This window comes from Labrus bergylta, chromosome 10 (genome assembly GCF_963930695.1).
Source record: "Labrus bergylta chromosome 10, fLabBer1.1, whole genome shotgun sequence".
Lineage (NCBI taxonomy): Eukaryota > Metazoa > Chordata > Actinopteri > Labriformes > Labridae > Labrus > Labrus bergylta.
In genome coordinates, this window is record NC_089204.1 from 18,876,651 (window position 1) to 18,899,458 (window position 22,808).

At 40.0% G+C, this 22,808-nt stretch overlaps 1 protein-coding gene across 1 annotated transcript; it reads left to right on the plus strand.

The window, feature by feature from the left end:
* Nucleotides 1–2,489: 2,489 nt before the first annotated feature.
* On the plus strand, nt 2,490–22,468 carry wapla (WAPL cohesin release factor a). Its single transcript, XM_020643056.3, has 20 exons — nt 2,490–2,783; nt 3,422–3,829; nt 4,009–4,717; nt 6,080–6,384; nt 6,518–6,648; nt 9,157–9,252; nt 9,892–10,074; nt 11,313–11,449; nt 12,385–12,496; nt 13,732–13,962; nt 15,239–15,350; nt 15,533–15,630; nt 15,889–15,965; nt 16,447–16,622; nt 16,973–17,088; nt 17,220–17,459; nt 18,238–18,454; nt 19,371–19,459; nt 19,557–19,652; nt 20,565–22,468. Exons 2-20 carry the CDS (start codon nt 3,448–3,450, stop codon nt 20,628–20,630), a joined length of 3,573 nt encoding a protein of 1,190 aa, XP_020498712.2. The 5' UTR covers nt 2,490–2,783; nt 3,422–3,447; the 3' UTR covers nt 20,631–22,468.
* The last annotated feature ends 340 nt before the right edge of the window (nt 22,469–22,808 follow it).

The window sequence follows — 22,808 nt, forward strand, 5'->3', positions numbered from 1 at the left end:
AACCTTCACAACAGGGCCCAAAGTCTCTAACTAGAGTCTTCTTTTTTGTCGCCCCCCAGTGGTGGCACAAACTACCAAACTCCATTCGATCTGCAAAGTCACTTTGCACCTTTAAGAAAAAGCTAAAGACACAACTCTGTTATGAACACCTACGCACTTAATTATATTGATAATGATGATGTTTAGGATGGTTTTGATGCTGATTAGAACTCTCAAGAACAGCTGTTGATAAATGTTGTAGCTGATGATATAACTGTTTTTTTGTTGTGCTCTGCCTGTGTGTCCAATCAGACTTCAAGCTGAGTAAACTGACTTACTCTCTGATGTCCGTCAATTTTAAATTCTGCTAAGTGAATTGTAGAATTTTCAAACTTTCTAACATTCTGTAGTAATGCTACAGTTTTACCATTTGACAGTCAGACCCTTCTTTAATAATCAGTAAAAGTATATATTTACCATTATTTTTCTATTCCCATAAACCATGTGGTGACTGTGATAGACATATGCTTTCCCATGGTGTCAAGAAACCTACAGGGATTTATTATAATCCCAGTATTTTATAGATCTTTTGTACATTAAAACATATTTATTTAATACATGTCAAATGTTGTCAACTTTTTTGGAAAAAAGGCTAAAGGTGCAGGAGAAAGAAAGTGTTGCTGCCATCTCATGGCTTTGCATGAGTGTTGCAGTCTCTTATCTTAATGTGTCCTTATATGTTGCAATATTTCATACAGATGTTACACAAAGAGTCGGTGTTTATATTTCACTTGGCAATGGCACAAATGGCTGACTCATTTATTCCATAACATTCAAGGAGATTACAGCATGCATGGTATTGGATCCAGCTGTACAGTTTGCCTGTCAATGATGAAATAACTGCCTGACTGCCAAGACCTGAGCTCCAATCCATCAGTCATCCAGGGCTTGGCCGTATTACCTCACCATCTCTGAGCCTGGATGCAGAGTGACACACTCCCTGTCCGCCCAAATACATGCAGATGCCAAAATTCTACAACTCTAAATGCATATGTTGTGTGTTTTGGTCAAGTTGTATCCTCATGCAAATGTAGCATGATGATATAAACCATGTGACTTAGAAAAGTGTTGATTCTTTTGTTCATTCAGAACAAAAGGACTCACCTGAAAAAATAAGAAACAGGATCATGGTTTTTCCATTTCACTGTGAAGGTATTACAGTCTTATACAGCTAATATACAGCTGTATGTTGTTTTAACCCCTTGATATATAAAAAATGTACAGCTAAATTGTATGAGTTATTAAGTTTTCTGTTAATGAGATTGAGTAAAACTGAAAATCATTACGAATGCCTGCCATGGGAATTGGATTCCTATTTTTCATATGTAAGAAAAGTGACCCTATGCCCTATATTTAAGGCAATTTCTTGCTTTGAAAGATGAAGTGTTGTCTGAGTTAAGGTCATGTCAGTGTTGTTACAGTTGGGACCACTTTGGCCTGCAGACCCAAGGCTGTGAATAACACACTATTCATTTCTTTGACGCCATCTGTGCCCCAGACCAGAGTCAGTCTATCTGCACCTATGTTGCAGGTGTTTGAACATTCAGTCCATACAGTTCAGAACAGTCAACATTGGCTGTATAAAATTAGGTCTATTGAATGTATAAGATATGCCTTATAAGGAAAGAAGGATAAGATGAAAGCAGTTTCTATAATTCACATTTGATTGCTTACTTTAATCACTAAAAGAACTTAAACCCCTTGGGCATCGACCTCCCATCAGGCCCCAAAAACACTTTTCCACAATCTAATAGTTGAGGGTTTCCTTATTTGAATAAATAATCACTAATCGTGTCACCGAGTTAATATCAAAATATAATATGATACTGTATTTATCGAGGATATGTCGGAATGCATTCTAAAACAAATGTGTCGTGTTATCCGAAAAATATTTAATTCAGGTAGGCTATATTTTACCTAAGTGGACAACACTCACAAAAACGTCTCTCTTTATCGGTGTACGTCGGAAAGTTTAAATCAGGGACTTCGTTCACAGCAAGGGGCCACATTCATTTAATTCTCACTGCCAGAGGGCCAAATTGTAGCATACAAAAAAACGATTACAGTCAATTATGTCTCAAATTTAACTCAACATACACCAGTGATCAAATATTATCATGGACATATTTCTGGTTTTCATGATTTCATGGCAGATTTCATCATGTTTTTCTTCATGTTTCCAATTAATTGATATGTAAAAAAAAATTAACCTGAGGGGCCACGCTGAGGGTTGATGGGGCGACCGCATGTGGCCCCCGGGCCGCCAGTTGCCCACCCCTGGTTTAAAATCAAACTAATGTAGTCCTCCAGCGCCCCCTATCATTTATTATGCTCTCAGTATTAAACCAATCAGAGTCACGTTTGCTGACACGCTCTGAAAGCGCAGAGAAACCTCCCCGTAGCTGATTGGCTGGTTCCCCCTCTCGCAGCAGACTACAAGGGGGTCTTGGCAAGGAGCGCGGAGGGAGGGGATATTTTAATGGCCGCCAGTAGCACTACAGAATACTAAAAGTCCAGATTATCCACTGTATTTAGACTGCAATAGCCACGGAAGCTTCTTGGTTACTCCTCTGCTGTGAGGTTTATTGTTCTGGAGGTGTATTACGTGTGCAGGTGTGTTCGTAGCGCCTTTTCTGCAGCGCTTCGCGGACTTTACCCGCTTGGTTTGTGCGCGGCTGTGAGCTCAGGCCTAGCCGGCTGGCTAACAAACAAGCGGACGTTTAGCTAGGCGCCGGAGTTGAAAGGTAACAGTTTGTTCTTCTTGGTCTTTAACTAAAACAAAAATTGTGAATGCAGCAACTCTATATTGCAATGCACATGTTTGAAATATATAATACGAATTAAATGAAGAAGAAAAAAAATCAGCCTTGTATCCAGTCGGGTGTGAAATGTAAACATTGGGACTAATGTTAGCTCAGTGTGGAGGCTAAGTGCTAATTGCTAACTTTACAGGAACTTTAGTAACAGGAGAAGGCCTAGCTGGGGTTAATCATCGTAGTTTAGTTAACTTGCCTGCTTGAATTAATTTTGGTTACGTGTCCAACGCTGATTTATTCTATACCTCATTTAAATCGCATTTGCTTCGTATCTTATTAATCACATGCGACCGACGACGATGTTTTTTAAAAACTAGCGAGCTAGCCGTGATCATTTTGTATGCTTCCCACCAGGTAGTTGACACATGACTTGTGAGCCACCATCAGGTTAATTAATCCAGCCTTTTTTTTTTTCCTACAGATTGTTGAGGAAACGAGTCCTCTCTTTTTGCTGCGTCACATTTAACATTACTGCAAAAAAAAAAATTCTGCAGTCTGCTGAACAGTGACATGTGTTTACTTAACCTGTGTGTGTTATGTTGACTCGTTTCTGCCTCTTTCCACAGGGAATATGTAACATATAGCAACCATCATGACATCCAGATTTGGTAAAACATACAACCGCAAGGGAGGGGAGGCTAACTCGAAATTTGAAGAGGTCTTTTCCAATAAAAAACCCACATTGACCACCAAATGGGGGGAGACCACCTACAAGGCCAAACTGGGGGCCAAAAGGCCTCTTTTAAAACCTGACACGTCTGACTTGCTGAAAAGACCCAGGCTTGAAGACAGTGACAATGAAGAAGACCCGTTTGGGTTTGACAGTGATGACGAGGCCAAGACTGAGACCTCTCTCAGTGTGTCCCAGTCACAAGTCAATGACGGGGATGTGAAAAAAATGACCGCAGTGCAGGCTGGCGGGGCAGTTGTTTCTTCTGCACGGGGATCTGCTAGCTCAGTAGCCATGTTCACAAGTAAGTAATCAATATTGACTGTGCACGTCTATTTATCTGATGTCAGAACAGACAATTTACTACCCAAAGCTTACCTTCCTTTTCAGTATTTGTCTCTACATTTTATTTCATTGATGGTCTGCTAGCTATTTTGTTGCAGCTGATATATTTGATCATCTTAAATATTTTTTTATTCACAGGCAAGCAAACAACTGAAGTGAAGGCTGTCAACAATAACCAGTCCTGTTACAAAAGTTCATCAGATAGCAACCAAAAACCTGCATTCATGGACTCTTTGTCTAACACAGTCTCCTCAAAGGATCACAGCTTCGCCGTGTCTCAGAGGCCCATTTACTCCTCTTTTAATAAAGACACTACTCTTAAATTGGCCACTGATGAACCAGGTGGAAGCAGAGACTTCCAAACCGCTTCCTCATATGACAGACTACTATCAGAAGAGATGAAAAGTGTTGAGCAGGAGCCTCCACCAGAACAAGTGGACAACATTCCCCCCTCCCCATTTACCCTAAGAGCCTCAAACTGCAAGAAGTACCTGCGGCCCAGCAAGTCTAACACGATGTCTTCTGAACAGGTGGAAAGCAACAGCAACCAGCCCACAGAAAATGCCCAAGATAAACCCAAGAGTGTCCTTTCTGCTGGAGCAAGTAGTACTGCTGTCAATGCTAAACCAGCAGCTAAGCCTGCAGCTAAGCCTGTGGGCAGGGGTGGTGGAAGGGTACGGGACTACACGGTTTTGCACCCATCCTGTCTGTCTGTGTGCAATGTCACCATCCAGGATTCAATAGAGCGGAGTATTGATGAACTGGTCACTCCAGCTGCCCCTGCCGACCTTGGAGAAGCAGGTCAGATGAAGAAGAAGACAGATACTCCGCCACCAAAACCTACAAGGTATGTCTGCGCTCTGGAGCATATATCCTAAATGTCGTCTCTTGAATCATGTGCTCAAACACGGGACGTGTCATTTTAATGGGAGATGAGGACATGCAACTCATAGTAATTGTAACTCATTAGTTTTGTGCCATGTGTCACAATTCAGGCCTTAGCAAGTTTTCAAGTATTCACATTTTAGTGCTCAATAAAATGGGCCAGCCACAAACCATGAACGTATGTGTCAAAGTAAGTAGTGTGCTAACCCACACGATCTATTAAGGTGCATCTTTGACCTCATGGTTTTCTACTCCACTGAAATCACCAGAATGACTGAATGGTTTGAGTACATCTTCTTTCATATGCTGAAGAGTATGGATACTGTATTGTAGGTATAGGGCTTTCAACATCATCATCATCATCTTTATTGCCAGACTCAGGAGTCCATTAGAAGACATAAAAAACATCCAAATAAAAACACAAGGTAAATACACATACAGACAGACAAAACATCACCAATATTATATAAGACAACTGTACCAGTGTCGCCACAAGGATGACTGGTATCATACAGAACTATGACTGGGATTAGTCAACAGCATGATGATGGAATTCTGAGAATCCTTCAATCGGCAGATAAATTTGTACATTAAGTTTCTCATAAGAGCCTGAAAAGTGTTAACTCCTGCATTACAAAATAACTCACTTGCACTAGTCCATCGAGGTTTTTTAAACAGTATTCTCAGGGAGTCATTATATGCTACAAGGGGGCAGTATGCTCTGAATAGATTTTTCTTAACATTAACTGTACACATTGAGAATTTTCTATATATTGTTCTCTGAAAGCCTGTCATTGAGGTTATCTTATCAGGAATGGTATCGGCATATAGAATTAATTGGAAGTGGGTTTCAAGTATTATTATTACCTGGAGTGCGGAAATCCTTTTTTTTGAAAGCTTGCACTTAACTTTACATAGCCACTTGCTGTTGAAGTCTTTAGTTTTTATGCCTATGTGACATAGGTGTAGGGTACAGACCTGCCTGGGTATCTTCCCATCAACATTGTTCCACTTTGAGTGAGTGCAGAAGACTAGAAAAGTGCCATACATGTCCTAATTCATTTACCATTTCCTTCCCCTTCAATGATAATGAATGTTGAATAGAAGAAGTTTCTTATTTTCAATTTCTCTGTCTTGTTTAGCTAATTGTAGACGGACAGAAAGTCGTGTTTTTAGTTGTAAAAATATTGGATCTTGACAAGTCCTTTTTTTTTTCTTGACTTGTCTTGCTTCAGTTTCTTCATTACTATCACGGTCTCTTTAAATCAACACAAACAATACAAACAAACAACAACAAAAAAATCCCCTCTGCTTATTGTCCCAGGTTCAGACCCACCCAGACTAAGACCAAGAAGACCAAGACTGAGACCAAACTAGAGTTTTTTGGCTTTGAGGACAAGGACCAAGGGGCCGAGGAGGGTCCTGATGGTGGCATAGCAGGCAAGAGCAGCTACAAGATCAAGTACTTTGGCTTTGACGATCTGAGCGAGAGTGACAGTGATGATGAGAGTTCTCAGGCTAAAGAGAAGAAGGCAAAGAAAGCGGCTGCAGCCCTAGCAGCGCTGAGCTCCGGTGTGGACAGCCCTCATACCAGCGACTCTCAGGACAGCCAGGCCAGCAGCAATACAGGTGAGGAGATTATTCAGACGACTTTTATTTGACTTATAATATACTATGTTCAGTTATATTGGTATTATAATAAAGATGTGTTTTGAAGTAATTTTAACCTAAATCAACATCAACATTGTGTTTTCTCCAACAGATACTTTTGACTTCTCTGATGACTCCAGTCCTGGTGGCCCCGAGGGGCAAAAAGGACGACCAGGGAAACCAGGTGACAAGTCTAAGGACTGTGGCAGTGGATTCAAAAAGATCTTCAGTGGACCCAAAAAGGTAATTGAGCATGCTGGAATCTGTCTTTGTTTTTCTTTAACTGCTTTAATTAAGCGATAGCTTTGTCCACCAACCTTCTAAAATGAAAATCCTGCTTCAAGACTTTAAAAAAAAAAGATTTATAAAAGAAATACCTAAAAATAGGCTAAAGGAGGCGATAGAAATTGTGCAAGGGGGTGGAAACTGAGTTAAGATGAAACCTTAATATATGGTCTTAATTTTATTCTATGTTTTTGCAGCAATGTGAGCCAGAACTAAAGTTTCAGACTTGAGGCGTGCATGCTCAGTACAACACATCCTACTTTCTTTCTCTGCTACAAGGTCAATGTTAATGTTAAGACTGGTGAGAAGTCTACAGAGGCTATATATCTTTGCAGAACCTGGCTGTCAATCTACTGATTTAACTTTTTATGAGCTTGCACTGGTAGCTGGGAGGTTGACTATTCATTTGACTAAGGAAGTAACTCAAGTGTAACATAGCAACCCTTTGGATCAACTACTGGCTGGGCTTTATATCTGCATCTGTGGCTGGTCACCAGCAGGTTGAGGCTAGTAGCCTGGTGGTCGCTGAGCATTACTGAGCATTGCCATCTCGAAACAGAGAGGAGGAGAAACATGATGTGACTTTTATAAACTTTGATCATAAGCTTTAAAAAAAAAAAAAAAATGTTACATTCTGAATTATGTGATTGATACTAATTAACATCTTTTACATGCAGTCTAAGTATATACTGTATAAAATGTTGATCATGTACAGTATATATGTGAGACATGCATATAATGTAGTTTGAATACAAGAATCACAAATATCTCAATGATTATCGGTTTAAAAATAAGAAATTTGACAATATTTATACTAGGCCTGAAAGATATTGGGGGGGGGGGAAACGGACATTGCAATGTTTTGTCTTCATTCATTGTGTTTACGTTCCTTTTTTCAAACACCATATTTCCTCATGAACTTAACAAATGAACTTGTTGCTTGTTATTGTTTTACTCAATGTCATCAAGCGTTTTTAATGATGTTCAAACTTACGTTAAGGTCACCCTGTGCCCTTCAGGTGTAGCTGCTAAGAGTAAACAATCAGCGGCACATCTGCTCCGTTAACGACCCATACATGTGGCCACAGCATTAATGAGCTGATACCTGGTAGCGAGGAACACTCTTAATTTAAATCTGCCACATGCAAAGAAGTGTCTGCTTGGGTATGTGACAGCAGCAGCGTCTCCTGTATGTCTACATTTTACATGCAGGGAAAACACAGACCCAGCATGCAAAACATTCTGTAAACACTGAATGTGGCGTCAGACAAACAGTTATTGTTAATAAGTCATGGAAACGAGAAAACTGGCAACAACAGATAAGTGGCAGATTGATGTTCCTCAAGCCTGGTGTATACTTCTGTGTTGAATGTACTGGCCAACACCCTCATGAGCACTACATACTTGCATTGTCTGCTAAACTCTGCCTACACTAGTTGGCAGTGCGATTTCTGTCTGCTTTTTTTTTTCGTTATGCCATATGCTTGTTTGTGGAAACCATGGTGACTGAGCGTACTATTTTGGTGGTCCGAGCTGATAAATATTGAGCAGCAGTTGATGAAACTTGCTCTTATCGATTTTGCTTCTACAGAATTTTTTAGATGCTGGCAATACCAGAAATGTTGTAAATGCAGTAAACCCCTGTAATAACCACCATATTTATTGCAATAACTCTTCCTTGAGCTGTCATATTTTTTTGTATTGCTCACATTTGTCCTGCTTTTCTAGCTAGTTCTGCAGTGTGTTTTTGGATTATGTGTGATCTATCTTCATAAAGTGTGTATTTACTATTTTTAGATCCTGAACAAACTCTGCAAATTAGCTCAGTGATATAAAATTTAAGTGTGCAATGTGTCATTTTGTGGAACTGTTTTGCTTTGGGTCTGTTGTGCTCCCCACTGAGGCGGCTGTTGTCTCAGTCTATCATCTAGATTGCAGTTTGCAATATTTATGTGTTCAGTTGTTTTAATTCACAACAATAGCTCAGGCTGTGTTACAATGGAGATACATTCATTCTTTATGCATATACTTTTTGAATTTTTAGCTGTTTATTAATAAAGCAAATATGTAGATAACAAATTCTACCTTATTGGAAATACAGTTTTCAAAAATATTTCTGTGATTTTCAAAACCAGTTTCATAAGAGTTAATAAATTCTGTTTAAAAAAATCACAAATTAACATGAAAATAATTGGCCCACTTTGAGGAGTGATTAGGTGCAAATGTGACTGCACATTAGTAATAATATTCAGCCAAGAACCTTTAGTGAGTACCTCTCACTTATTTCACATCAGTCGGGATTCAAAGTCATTGTGACAAGTATGCCTTTTTGTAACGGTATAACAAGACCCAAAAATGTAATTTTTATGTTTAAAATTATTTTCAAATAATTGATATAGACCACTATCATCATGTCAGGTGTAATGCTGTGTTTTCATAAAGCTGACTAAATTCTTCGTCCTCCAGTCCCCTGCTAAAGCTGTTTACAACGCTCGCCACTGGAACCAACCTGAGCCTGAAGAGATACCTGTGCCTCCACTTTCTCGGTCTCAAACTGCTCCGGTAAGACCCCCCCCCCCCCCCTCTCTCGCTCTCTCTCTCTCTCTGTGGTCTTTGTCATGTAGTCAAACATTATTAAGCTTTGATGTTTTTAAAACTGCAGTAAAGGCACACTTGGTGGACTGAAAGATGGTGAAATTTCTCTTTGGAAATGTATTTCATTCTTTTCCGTCAAAAATCAGACAAACCATCCAACAACGCATTATGTAAAGCCGAAGCTAACAGCTTGAGCCATTTGTTTACAGAATACACATTCTCAACCGTCCTCAATTCATCATATTGTTTATTGGTCTCTAAGTAGTCAACAGTTTTGTTGAGTTGCTTTAATTAGTCTCTCTCTATAAACAAGGAGTTATTTTCTCTGACAAGTGAACCTGAGATTACTTGTACAAACTGTGTTGACTCCCCTCTATGGAAATAAATGTGTATTCAGACAAACTAATCAGAGCTTAGCAACTGGGATTTGCAAGTTGTTTTTAACTTTGCACTACCTCATCTGACATCTGTTAACAACTCTTATTAATGACCCGTGTGCTTAAAAGACCGTTCAGCTACGGTAATTCTTGCTGATGTATCATTAAACAGATTTTGTATCAGTATGATAGTATGAGCTACATTTCTCCAACCTCTTTCATTCCTTAGGCCGTTTTACCGAGCAGCAGCAGCAGCAGCAGCAGCAGCAGCAAGGACAGCAACTCCCACAAAGATGATGGTCTGTTCAAAGCCCCTCCACCGCCGCCCAAAGTCACAAAGTCGGAGACCCTCCCCACGCGACTCAACCAGGATATTGTCACTGCCCTCAAATGCAGAAAGGAGCACAAGGAGGTGAGAGTGGAGTGTATAGATGTTTTTAGACCTCTGCGGAAGAACAGGAGGGAGAGGAGGCACTGTTTGTTTTTTTGCATCTACCATAAAATCTGGAATACAAGTCGCACCGGTATATAAGACACACCCTGTTTAGAAGGTTTTGGAGAGAAAAAAAAGTTTAAACTGTCTTCCTGCGTGACGATTTATATTGTGTTCAGCGATGTCTACAACGCGCATTTTCCGTGCGGCTGTGTCGCTATTTCAGTTCTGTCTGTTTTCACTTACGGGAGTTTGCGCTCCTACTAGCTACAGTACGGTAGTTGAGCTCTCAGCCTGCAGGGAAAGTTGTGAGGCACAGATTCCTAGCTTGCGAGTCGCTCAGCCCGACTCCTCTGGTCACTCATTAACTGTAATATAGGACTCTTTAAATCAAAATAACACTCCACAAGGTTTATTTACAGAACAATATACCACTGTTTTCTGTAAATGCAGGATTATGACCTTGCGAGGGCTGCTGCACCTGCAGTAATGACGGCGCGTGTTTCAGTATTTTACACCGGTATATTGGTTGCACCGGTGTATAAGACACAGCCAACTTTTAAGATGAAAAAAATAGGTATTAAAAGTGCGTCTTATACAACGGATTTTACGGTAAATGCTTACTTGTGTGTTTGTTTGTTTTAACTCCTTTGGTTTGCATGCAACTGTGAAGCTGTATTCTTTTCTTATTCATCCTCATCCAGGCTCCTTTCACACAGGTTAAAGAATAAAGGGATAGCATTCTTTTGTGACATGTCATGGCTTACTTTGGTTTACATGAACCCTATCGTGGGTTAGAAGCAGCAAAGAGGACAGGTGCTGTTAAATTAAACTCCCATACATCTTGTGTCATTTACAAATGGGACTTCTGGCCTCAAATCCGCACTCCCGAGGTAGAATAGCTTCAGCAAACCTGTTTCTACACAGTAGTGTTATCTTTAAACCTCCTGGGTCATACTGAGAGTACACAAAGCACGACTTTAGATACTGGAAAACACACTGAGTCAATGGCTGATCAGTCCCCAGCTCCCCATGCTGTGCTGTTGTTGGTGGTGGGTATTAGCACAGTAAGCTATCGCTGCAAATGGAACCAATAAAGAGGAAATTTGAACAATGAGTGCAGTTCTCTGGCTGTGCTTGTGTAAAGCTGATTGTGTCTCTGGACAGATGCACAGCTTCCCAATTAACTGTAATTAACCCCCTTCCCCTTCCACCAGCTGTACACGGTGGTGCAGCATGTGAAGCACTTCAACGACGTGGTGGAGTTTGGAGAAAATCAGGAGTTCACCGATGATTTTGAGTACCTGGAGACGGGGCTGAAAAGCAGTCAGCCTCTCAACACAAGATGCCTTAGGTGAGTGGAAAACACACTCAGATCTGCCTTTCATTGGCTTTATACAGTCGAGCACTGTGGTGCTCTTAAGTCTGCTCTGATAGATTTTCTTTCAAGTTGCATGTTGATGATACTAGTTAGTACCAAGTACCTCCCTCGGTTGATTGATTGATAAAAGCACCTTTCACCTTACATTAGTAAATGTAATCTATTATCAGCCGGTTTATAGAGGAGTAAAAGGAGCAGCTGCTTCAGTTGATCAAAGCTTTGACATGTGTGCAAAAGTCCTGAATGAAATGGAATAATAGAATATTATTCTCACACAAAGCAGCAGAAGGTAGTGAAGTGAAAAGAGAAACTGATATGCCATATTTAATATTCTACCACTGACGTTAACAGTATGTTTGGATAAAGAATCTGCCCCTTCTGTGTTTTATTCCCATTCATACAAAAACATTTTTTCCATTTTTACTAGGCAAAAAATGAGAACCATAGAGACAGCATGTGTACACATATTGTCCTTCCTTTCTGCTCTTCTGTTTATGTGTCTCATTTCTATCCCCATCTTCTGTTGGGGGCGATTCACAAGATAAAGCCTGTTTTTCTGTAGTCTGACGGAGCACAAAGTCATTCCATTGTGAAAATTGAATCCACTCAGGAGAGACAGATTTGACTTCTCCCTGAAACTTTTCAAAGTTTCAGGGAGTCCAGCCTCCTTTTTTTATGGAATGTTTTTCAGTTCTATCTGAAGAAAGAAATGGGGTAAAAAGCGAAGAAATCAAAGAAAATACCATCTATCTGAGATAGAAATATTGATACAGTTTTTCAGAGAAGGCCGAGACACATTCCTATCTCATTCAACTTGGCCTTTAGCAAAAGACTGATATTACTGATATGAAATGTTTGACCCATCATATCTGGTATTCTCCATTTCTCTTCCTCTCTCACCGCTGCAGTATTATCAGCCTGGCCACACGGTGTGCCATGCCCGGTTTCAGGATGCACCTTCGGGCCAGAGGGAAAGTGGCGCAGGTCTTCAAAATGCTCAGTGATGCTCCACAGCACCCGGTCAGTGAAACTCTCTTAAAAAAGAAAAGAAAATTAATGTCCATTGATAATACATTTGCAACTTAGAACTTGCAAAGTAGTAACTGTTGTTTGTCAGGTATAGAAATGTTATCGGTTCAACATGCATGCCTGAATTTTCAGGACACACATGTCCCTCAGTCAAAGATATAGGATTTAGACAGATACTATGCAGAGAAAAAAAACAATACTTATGTATCGGCTGATTTTTACAGCTAGATAGATACAGATTTATTTTGTTGATCCCTCAAATGCAGTTATCATACACCTCTGGAAAAGATGTATAACGAAGATGGTGACTCAACTGGAAAGTAACTGCGCATGTACGTTTATCACAGCTTGACACTCTGGAGGGTGATAATGCTTGTTTTAATCCATATAGCCCACCCTGCTGGTGTAATACAATGAAACTCAAATGAAATGCTTCGCTCACAATAAAATACAGTCACGTTATTTTCAGTGTGCTGCGGAGTTTGATTAATTTTTCATGATATGTTCCTGCAACTGTGCGCACCTGAGAAGGTATAGGCTGTGCACGGGGTACCCTGTTAGCCATTTAGATAAAAATAAATGCTTTTTGATCGGTGACTAAATCTAGTTATATCAGAGATAAAATAGCCACTTGATGTGCTCATATCAGCAGATATTATCAGCTGGCTGAATAATCAGTCGGGTTCTACACAGTAAAGAAACATTTGTACCTGTAACAAATGTGTGTGTCGATGTAGCAAGCGATGACATTGTAAATCCTGGTGTCATGCTTCAGAGCAACTCTATAAAGAAGTTTTGCTCCAGTCAATCTGAGGAGCATGATCTTTCCTTTAATAACTTGCTCAACACCTCTGCTATATTTACAAATGTACAGGGTGTTTGACTTCTACATGCCTGAGAGTCATATAAGTCAACTTTCCTTTTAATAATTATGTTGAAGTGAAAGCCTGGAGGTGTTAGTAAAGTTTCTGTCATCTTTGAAGTGTAACCTTTCTTATTCTACTATATATTTAGTGAGAACTTTCCTTGTTGCACAGAGGTGTAAATTACTTAATTATCCCCACAAGCCATGTTTGTTAACTTGGACAATGCTGCAGTAAATGCTCATGGGTGTCAGATTTTTCTTCCCTGTCCAAAGTTCGCAACCTGTTGATCACATCGTCTGACCTTTGTATGCTCAGCACCACCTACACCTCATTGTAAAACTTAGTCTTTTGTTCTGTCAGAACCTCGCTCTCTGCACGGCGGCCCTGATGTACATTCTGAGCCGGGATCGTCTCAACATGGATCTGGACAGAGCCTGCCTGGAGCTGATGATCAAGCTGCTAGAGCTGGACCAGGACTACTCTGCCCACCAGGATCAGCTCACCGCAAAGGAGGTGGAAAAGGTCAAGGAGAAGATCAGGAAGCTGTGCGAGACGGTGCACAACAAACACCTCGACCTGGAGAACATCACGGTGGGTTGTCGTGGAATGATGAATTAAACATGTTTGACCTCCGAATATACCTCCCTAACACCTTCTCATGGGTGTTACCATTTTTATTTACTTATCTATTTCAAAATTCATAAATACTTGGTCAACTTTATTGAATAGTTAAAAAAAAAAAAAACCTTGAGTTTATTAAATAGAGGCCAAAATGCACCTCAATCTCATTTATTCATGTTCCTGATTTCAAATATGAACCTTTTTGTATAAGATATTACATTATCTAAAAGGAGAGTTGCATTTGATGTTCTAATCTTACTGATTGTGATCCTCAACATACTGTAAAATCCAGCATATAAATCACACCACTTTATAGAACCCTGGTAGTTTTGAAGGTTTCCTAGAAAGTAAAAAAGGTTTAAACCTTCCTGCGTGATGATTTCTATTGTTTTCAGTGAAGTCCACAACGTACAGTTTGTGTACAGCGGTTTTGCTCTTTTATTAACAACTGATTTTGCTTTGTGTTGTTTGCACTCCTACGACCTACAGTATGGTAGTTGAGCTCTCAGCCAACGGTAAAAGTTGTGAAATACCGAGAGCCCGCGAGTCATGCTGCCCGACTCCGCTGGTCACTCGTTAACTTTAATCTAGGACTCTCTCAATCAAAAGAGCACTGCACAAGTTTTATTTACTGAACAGTATGCCAGTTTGCTTTAAATGCATGAGGAAAGAAGTAAAGATGTTAAAGAGTAGCGCAGCCAGTCAGGTCTGTGTCGTTATGTTTCCCAGCACAGCTTGCAATACACAATGAATGGGAATGCATTTTCAATCGCATCATCTCGCGTTGTTCAGTGTGTGATGCTGGCTGCTGCACTCTCCGTAATGACAGCGCGTGTGTCAGCATTTTATGCTGGTATATTGGTCGCACCGATGTATAAGATGCAGCCAACTTTTAGAGGAAGTAATAGGTTTTAAAAGTGCGTCTTATACAGCAGAATTTACGCAAACAATTTTATTATGTAGAAGTTATTATTAAATATTTAAGGTGATCCCATTAAAAATTAGTCTGCTGGACTCCTACGGTGGCTGGGTCACAAATGAATTGTTATATAAAGCCATAAATTTCTTTGTTTTCTCTCCTTATGTATTAGTTATTAATATAAGGTGCTTTTATTTCCTTACTGCTCAGTTTATATGGACAGAAAGTCAAGAGTAAAATATATGTATACCAGCTGTAGACCTGAATAAAATACAATATTTATACTATTATTTGTAGGTTTTACTAGTTTTTTTTTTTCCATTGTAGACGGGCCACCTTGCCATGGAGACGTTGCTCTCTCTCACCTCCAAGAGAGCGGGTGATTGGTTCAAAGAAGAGCTGAGGCTGCTGGGAGGTTTGGATCACATTGTAGACAAAGGTAGGTGTGTGTGTGGGATGCATGGTACATAGGCTGTAATAAGTAGGTGGTTTGTAAGACTCTATATTTATGTAAACATGCAAAGATGTGCTTTCTAAGTTCAAGTGTCACAGCTGCTCACTTTCATGTAGCCATCCTGGATGTGTAGTGATCAATACGGTGTTTGTGTTGTGATGCCACAGTTAAAGAGTGTGTGCAGAACCTAAGCCAAGAGGACGACAAGGAGAACCTGGTGGCGTCTTTGTGGGGGGCAGAGAGGTGTCTGAGAGTGCTTGAAAGTGTAAGTACCGCTCTGTAGTGTTCTCTCACCCAAAGTCAGGACAAAGTGAAACTTCAGGGCAAAAGTAGAGCTGTGAATTTGATGAAACTTTTCCATTGTTTAAACACTGAATGTCACTCATGAACCATCAAATTTGACATGTCATTAATCAAAAGTGAAAGTCTTCCCTCTCATTCTCTCTTTCTTTACTACTTTCAGATCTTTCAATGATCCTTTCCCCTCTATTGATTTTATTTCTCTTTCATTTTCTGCCAACAGGTGACAGTTGCAAACCCAGAAAACCAGGGTTACTTGATCGCCTACAAAGACTCGCAACTCATTGTCTCGTCCTCCAGGTGAGCAACACATACAGCTTGCAGCTATTATTGACTGGACACCGACTGCTATAACAACAGCTCATTCAGTCTACTTAATTACAACACTATTGTTCCTATTGTATAAAATGATATCATGATTATTTATGTTCATGTCTGTTAATGAATACATTTTGTTCTTAGGAACACAAATGAATAATTAGAGAAGTATTAACCTTAAACATACAACAACATAATTAGCACACTAATCAGCATAAATATCAGCATTGGAGCCAGTTAGGATTACTAAACCAAGGATTAAGCTTGGATGAATGTTTCTGTATTTCTGGACACGAGTTAGCAGTCTGGGTCGTGTCTGTGGTTAATCTACATTTTTAAAATCTCATCTTCATGTTAATGTTGTCATCCCCCCCCCCCGGTACATTTTTGTCTGGCAAACTGTTTCTGCCATTTGACTTTGCTCAATATATTCTCCCATTATTCTGTTTTTCTCTCTCATCAGAGCTCTGCGGTACTGTGAGGATATGATCCAGCGGTACAGCAGGGCTTTGAACAACAGCTCTCTGTCAGTGTCAAGTGCTGCACTGCCCCACTGCAGCTTCAGTAACGTGGGCAAGGCGGTGGAGGACTGCATGAGGGCTGTCATAGGAGTACTGCTCAACCTCACACATGATAATGGTACTCTCCATTACTCCTTTATGTTTTCTTTGTTCTATGTTTGATGATTTGATCTGGTATTTCTGGAGCTGAGCAGAAAAAAAATCAATATCATAGCTTACTGTTTTTCTGATGTTATACATAAGAACAGTGTATGGTTAACTGCATTAAACATAATAACAACATCATTTTATGACCCTGCTTACTTTGTAACATTTGGATGTATAGTATCAGTGGAGGGGTGTATTTCTATTCATTTGGTTGTACAAAGTTCAGTTTCTTTAAGGATTACAAAATGAAATATTTAGGTCGTCAGCAGGGAGTGAAAAAGTAGCTGCACAACTTAACAATGATGTCATGTTTGTCTGCAGAGTGGGGAAGCACAAAGACAGGTGAGCAGGAACAGCTAATAGTAACAGCTTTGAATTGCATCCTTCGAGTCCCACGCTACATCCCACAGGAGCAGCGCTTCGACGTGCGAGTACTGGTAAGGCACCTTTGAACACAAAAACGATATAAAAAAAAAAAAAACGTATACAAGATATGTGTTCAGTCTGTGCATGGTTATGCCTGTGCCTAAGCGTGTGACTTATTTGAGTATTCTGTCGTGTGTACCAGGGTCTCGGTCTGCTAATTAACCTTGTGGAGTACAGCTCCAGAAACCGCCACTGTCTGGTGGACATGGAGTTCAGCGTCGACGACACCTGTCTGGAAGACAGCCTGATGCAGCCGGCCGACCCGACACAAGTTGACACAGCAGCAGAAGCTTCAGCGTCAGCACCGCCGAGCACAGCTGAGACTCAGGGAGACGGGGCTGACAAGCCCAAATCCACCGGTGCATTGGCTGCTCTGGTGAAGGTAGGAAGTATCCCATGACTCATTTAATATTTTAGTGGGGGTTTTTTGGAGGGGGGGGGGGGGGGGTTTGGCTACAAGAGGATATGATTTCTTTTGAAGTAACTTTGTGAGCAGTCATGTGGAAAAATCAATGTGGCTTTTTTTTTTTCTTCCTCTCTCTTCAAAAGACTCTTTGTGTTTTATGAACAGTTGAACCAGTGTTTCACCTGTTTTCCCAGAGCGACAGTTGAAACATCACTCTCGTACACTGATTAATATGGATGATGCTGTTATGCTGTATCATCATTTAAAATTCCCCCTCTGTGCTGTATAACCACCACAGCCCTGAGGTGTAACCTGCGGTGCATTTTAACTAAATGCAAAGGTCTGAAGACGCATATTTAAGTAATAGCCGAGTGCAAATCGATGCATAGTCACTTGAGGATTGGAGTTTGAAGATAAAACTGTCATTATTAATGTTGTTCTTCATTATTAATATGACTTTTTACCAAAGTCCTTACCCAACCGACTCATTAGCGTTCCGTTTTTTGAAAGCTTAAAAGGAACCTGGGAGAGCAAATTGGTCATTAACTTTAAAATTACCTTTCACTTTGAACACTTGGACACTTATTGCAGCGTTTTTGGCACACCTTCTTTCTGTTTGACCTTGCCAGGAAGAAATAACGTAACGATCTACTTAACTGCTTTTCTCTCCTTCCCTTTGAATGGTTCAAATCTTGCACATTTTGTCGAGAGCGCACATATTTTTTTTAAAACGTTTTTCCCTTCTAAATCGTAGTTCTTCCTGGAGAGGGAGCGTGCCGCCATCCTTGCTGAGGCTAAGACTGATGACCTCATCAGCGAGGCGCCCAAGCCGGCGCTGGACAAAAGCGGCGAGTGGCAGGAGACGTCGGGAGAGATCCAGTGGGTGGCAGCCGAACCCAACGACAGCCAAACGGAGAATAAAGAGAGCGAGAAGAAAGAGGAAGAGGATGAAGAGTTGGACCTAAATAAAGGTAGACATGTTTGTTTGAAGGTGTGTTTGTGTGGGTTTTAAAAGGGAGCTGTTTTTAGCTTGGGTTAAAAATAGTCCCGATAAATGTGGTTGATGTTACAGCTCTTCTTCCATGAAACCAGTTTTTAAACATGAAATACTTCTGCATTAAGCTGGAACAGATATGTAGGCCGTATTTAGGGTCCATAAAACTGCACTTCACCACTAGATGACAAAAGTCTTTACAGATGTTCACACTACAGGGGAGCAATTTGTTAGTCAATCCTGTTATGACTGAGCTATAAACATGCATTTTCACATATTTTGATAATTTATTAATGGTTTTATTTCCAGCTTTAAACTCAATATTCTACATTCTCTTATGTTTTATGGAAGAGTCTATATTGGAAATAAATGTCGGCCCTTATTTCCCTGTGATTTATTTAGCTTTTTGCAAATAACAAGCTGTTTGTGCATAAATTCTCCAATTTAAAAAAAAAAAAAACAGACAATGGAATGACACAACTGCAACCACTGAATGTGTATGAGTTGTTTCTTATAAAGATGTTTGTTTTGTATGAATCAGTAATGAAGTGATTTATTCCCAGTAAAGCAGTGCACACACAGCTTTGTTCGTAAATACAAAACCTCTTCTTTTCTTTACTTGCTCGTCCTTTCAGTGTGGCCTTCAATAAGTACAATAAAACAGTTGGGACATGTTGGCACTATTTACTAATGTTTTAGCCACACTGCAGATTGTTGGGTAACTGAGCGGTGAATTAAGGCAACAACAAAAAAAAAAAGTTCTTTGGGGATTTGAAACCGGGTTCTACTCAGCAGTTCTAGCATGAAAGTTTGCAACCTTCTCCTCCAAAAGAGGCAGTATGTGTTTATTTCTTTAATCTTTTTTTGTTCCTTCTCCCTTGTGTTTGCTGTAGCTCTGCAGCATGCAGGCAAGCATATGGAGGACAGTATTGTTGCCTCCTACACCGCTCTGCTGCTGGGCTGCCTCTGCCAGGGCAGCCAGGTGAGAATATCAGACTTGCACATGATATGATTGCAGCTTCTTTTTTCGTTTTTGAGTGTTCATTTTGGTTGCTCACACACCTTTCTCTCCCTCTCAGGTAAATGTGACTACTGTGAGAGAGAATCTACCTAAAGGGGATTTCTCCATTATGACAGAAATGCTGAAGAAGTTCTTGAGTTTCATGAACCTCACTGTGAGTATGACCCAACGTTTCGTTGTGATACTGTCACCAGGATGATAAGAGAAACTAGACATATAAACTGGTTTAAAGTGAAAGACTACAGTGATTCAAAATATCAAACATAGACAGTACATCTCATGGATAACAGAGACTTGTCCCATCAGAGGTGTTTTTTTTATTTGTAAATCTAAAAATGTTGGTGTGATCTTTAGCTCCAGGCAAACTACATTGAAGTAACCAAAAGACCTTTTTAAATGGATCTGTTGAGCATTAACACAGTTTTTTGTTCTGGGATCAGTCTTGGATCAAATACACTAAATCTCAGACAGTGATTCTGTACCGCAACAAATCTAAATGCAGTGTTTGCATCCTTTTCTGCACAATGACTGAGCGTCTTACAGAGTAAATCCTGCAATTTGGGGAGAGATGGAAGCTTTTCTTTCTGTTTATTTCATTAACACAGAGAGTGCAGAATGCTTAATGTCTGAAATGGTTGTGAATGCATGTATTTGAAGAGGCTCTGTGATTGTCACTCATTTGAAAATACCTCTCAGCAGCTTACTACCCAGTTTCAAATGTCTCTCACAGCCTGGAGCGGCACTCGGTTTACACAAACCACTGTACTGTGATCAATAAATTGTTATCAATTAAGGATGGCTCGGCTGCATCCAAGCAGCGTCATTCAGCCACTTGTATAAATGATTATTTAAAAAATAATTCAAGCATTTATGTTGAAGTGAGGACTTTCAGTCACAGTTGTGCAATTTGCAGAAGCTTTGAATGTGATTCATCCCTTCAGAACTGCCGAGTGGAGCCATCTGGTTCATAAATATCATGAACAGAAGCTCAACAAGGCGTCGCTGTTAAGGAGTTAAAGAGATTTGCAGCCTCACACTCTTGTTTCTCTGTTGTCTCCTCACACAGTGTTCAATGGGCACCACAGGACAGAAGTCCATCTCGCGGGTCATCGACTACCTGGAGCACTGTTAATAGACAGCCAGACAGACGACTCACACTCTGCACATTAAAGGGATCCCAGGCTACTTTGATACCCGCCCCTCACAGACAGGAACAACAAGAGGGTCAGTGGAGGTGTTAAGGCAGCAATCCCATAGCTACACCAGATCCCCCAATGAATTCTCACCCATGGAGGCATCCCTCTGGAGCACAGCCTGAACCAAAGCCCTGCTAGCTCTTGCTAATGTAGGTTCCAAACTACTCACTCTACAGTCAAGAGTCGGATCCAGATTCATCCTCAGGTAACTGGGAATCGGACAGAGGCAAGGCTGAAGCTCAAAATAATCAGTTGAATGTCAAGTATTAAGATGGACTGAAAGCTCTTTCTGAAACAGTCCTAAAGGTTTGATGCTAACAGGCCCCCCTGAGGGCCGAGTCTCCTGTCCGCCGCCTGGTCTCGATTCCTGGATGCTCAGCAAGAGAGTGAACCTCCCCAATTAGATTTCACGGATCATTACATTTTAATCTCTTCTCATCCACATCAAAGCTAAGGGGTGAAATCATTGATAAGCATGAAAAAAAACAATCACTTTCATGGATGTTAGAATGATGTCTTTGTCTGTAAACTCGTGCAGAATGAATCTGATGCGTTGGTTCGACGTACATGTTTGCATTTGGCTTGAATGTTTTAAGGGAAAGAGAGCCTTTTTTTCTTTTCTTTTTTTTTTTTTAGCTTAAGTTTAAATGTTTTCACTGTGTCTGTTTATCCACTAAACTGTGTGAGTTTTCAAGACACATGGGCGTTCTCTTCTGTTTTTTGATTTGTTTTATTTCACCACTTTCTAGGGCATTTTAAAAATCTGAATTCTGAATTACTTTGAAACGAAATCCAGACTTCAAACTTTGATCAGATGTCCGTTATTTGACTGATAATGACATTTAGAAGATGCTGTGCTAAACTAAGGATTTCTTTTGAGCTTTTATCAATTTGGACATATTTTAGTTTAGATAATTAAACCTTTCTTTAAATTATACATCCTGAAATTACAATTGAAAACTCACAGGTATAACAGATGTGATGAATTACTACAAAATAATGGTCGTGCTTCCTTTTGAATTTGTATTGAACTGATCATTTTAAATGTATTTAATTTAATGCTTTCCTTTCCTTTTGTAATTGAAAATGTTTTACCCATCATGTGTCATTAAAATACGCCCCATGTGACACAGCTCGGTGGCTGGACAGAGTAAATGTATGTGACAGAATCAGCTGAACAGTTATGTCGGCTTTACTCCATGCAAACATACAGTAGATCTGTAGTCATGTTGGGGATCTCTTGATGGTTTCTTTATGTCCAGCCACATGTAGCTTCATGTTTTCCCTCTAATAGCATCATGATCTGTCTGTGTTGGACATCATGCATTAAGCTCCCCATTATTTATTCTTTTTAGTGTCATTTTTTAAAACTGATGCTGCCGCCTTGTACTGCTCACATGTACGATCACTGATTTGAACAACAGCCATACCTTTATAAGCAGATAAGTTAGATCTGGTTTTGTAGGGCTGCAGTGACCATCACTGCATCTGTGTTTACTGTTAATTACTTTGCAAATTTTCTGCTCTGAATGGTATTTTAGATTGTAAATACTCCTGTACATAGCAGTTAATGGACATTCAAAATGCTTAGACTACTTTTTTTCCCGAAGCTGATATTTTTATTTTATACAATATGTCTGAGTTCGAATTTGATGAAAAATTGCAGGAAGAGTGGAGAGAAAAAACAGTTTGTACTCGTTTTAAGGACATTTTCTTTGGTTACATGTAAATAATTGTATCTGAAAAAGAAAAAAAAGTTGATACTTTCAGTACACTCCCTATGTGTTTTTCTTTTTTTGAAACAAGACAAATGCTTTTGTTCATATCCACACTTGTAAGTTCACCTTCTTTATGCATTCAGACTATGGGAGGAAAACATTTTACAATACTGAAGAGCTGTTTAGTTTTCCTTTTGTGCTCATGTATATATTGTAGCAGCAGCTGCTGAATGCTAAACTTTGCATTCTCCGCTTGTGTCTGTTCTAGAGGCAACCCTACAAGGCTATAAGTGGAAGTGTGTGTGTTTCTGTTTCTTTCTCCTCCCTGACAAACTGGCTGCGATGGAGTTAGAGTCCAAAGCGTGGTCGGTATACTTAACAGCACTCCGTGGTGAC

Coding starts and splice junctions, on each gene's coding strand:
- wapla (XM_020643056.3), top strand. CDS start 3,448: ATGACATCCAGATTTGGTAAAACATACAACCGCAAGGGAGGGGAGGCT. Junction 16,623..16,972: donor CAACCTCACACATGATAATG/GTACTCTCCATT, acceptor GTTTGTCTGCAG/AGTGGGGAAGCACAAAGACA. Junction 19,653..20,564: donor TGAGTTTCATGAACCTCACT/GTGAGTATGACC, acceptor CTCCTCACACAG/TGTTCAATGGGCACCACAGG.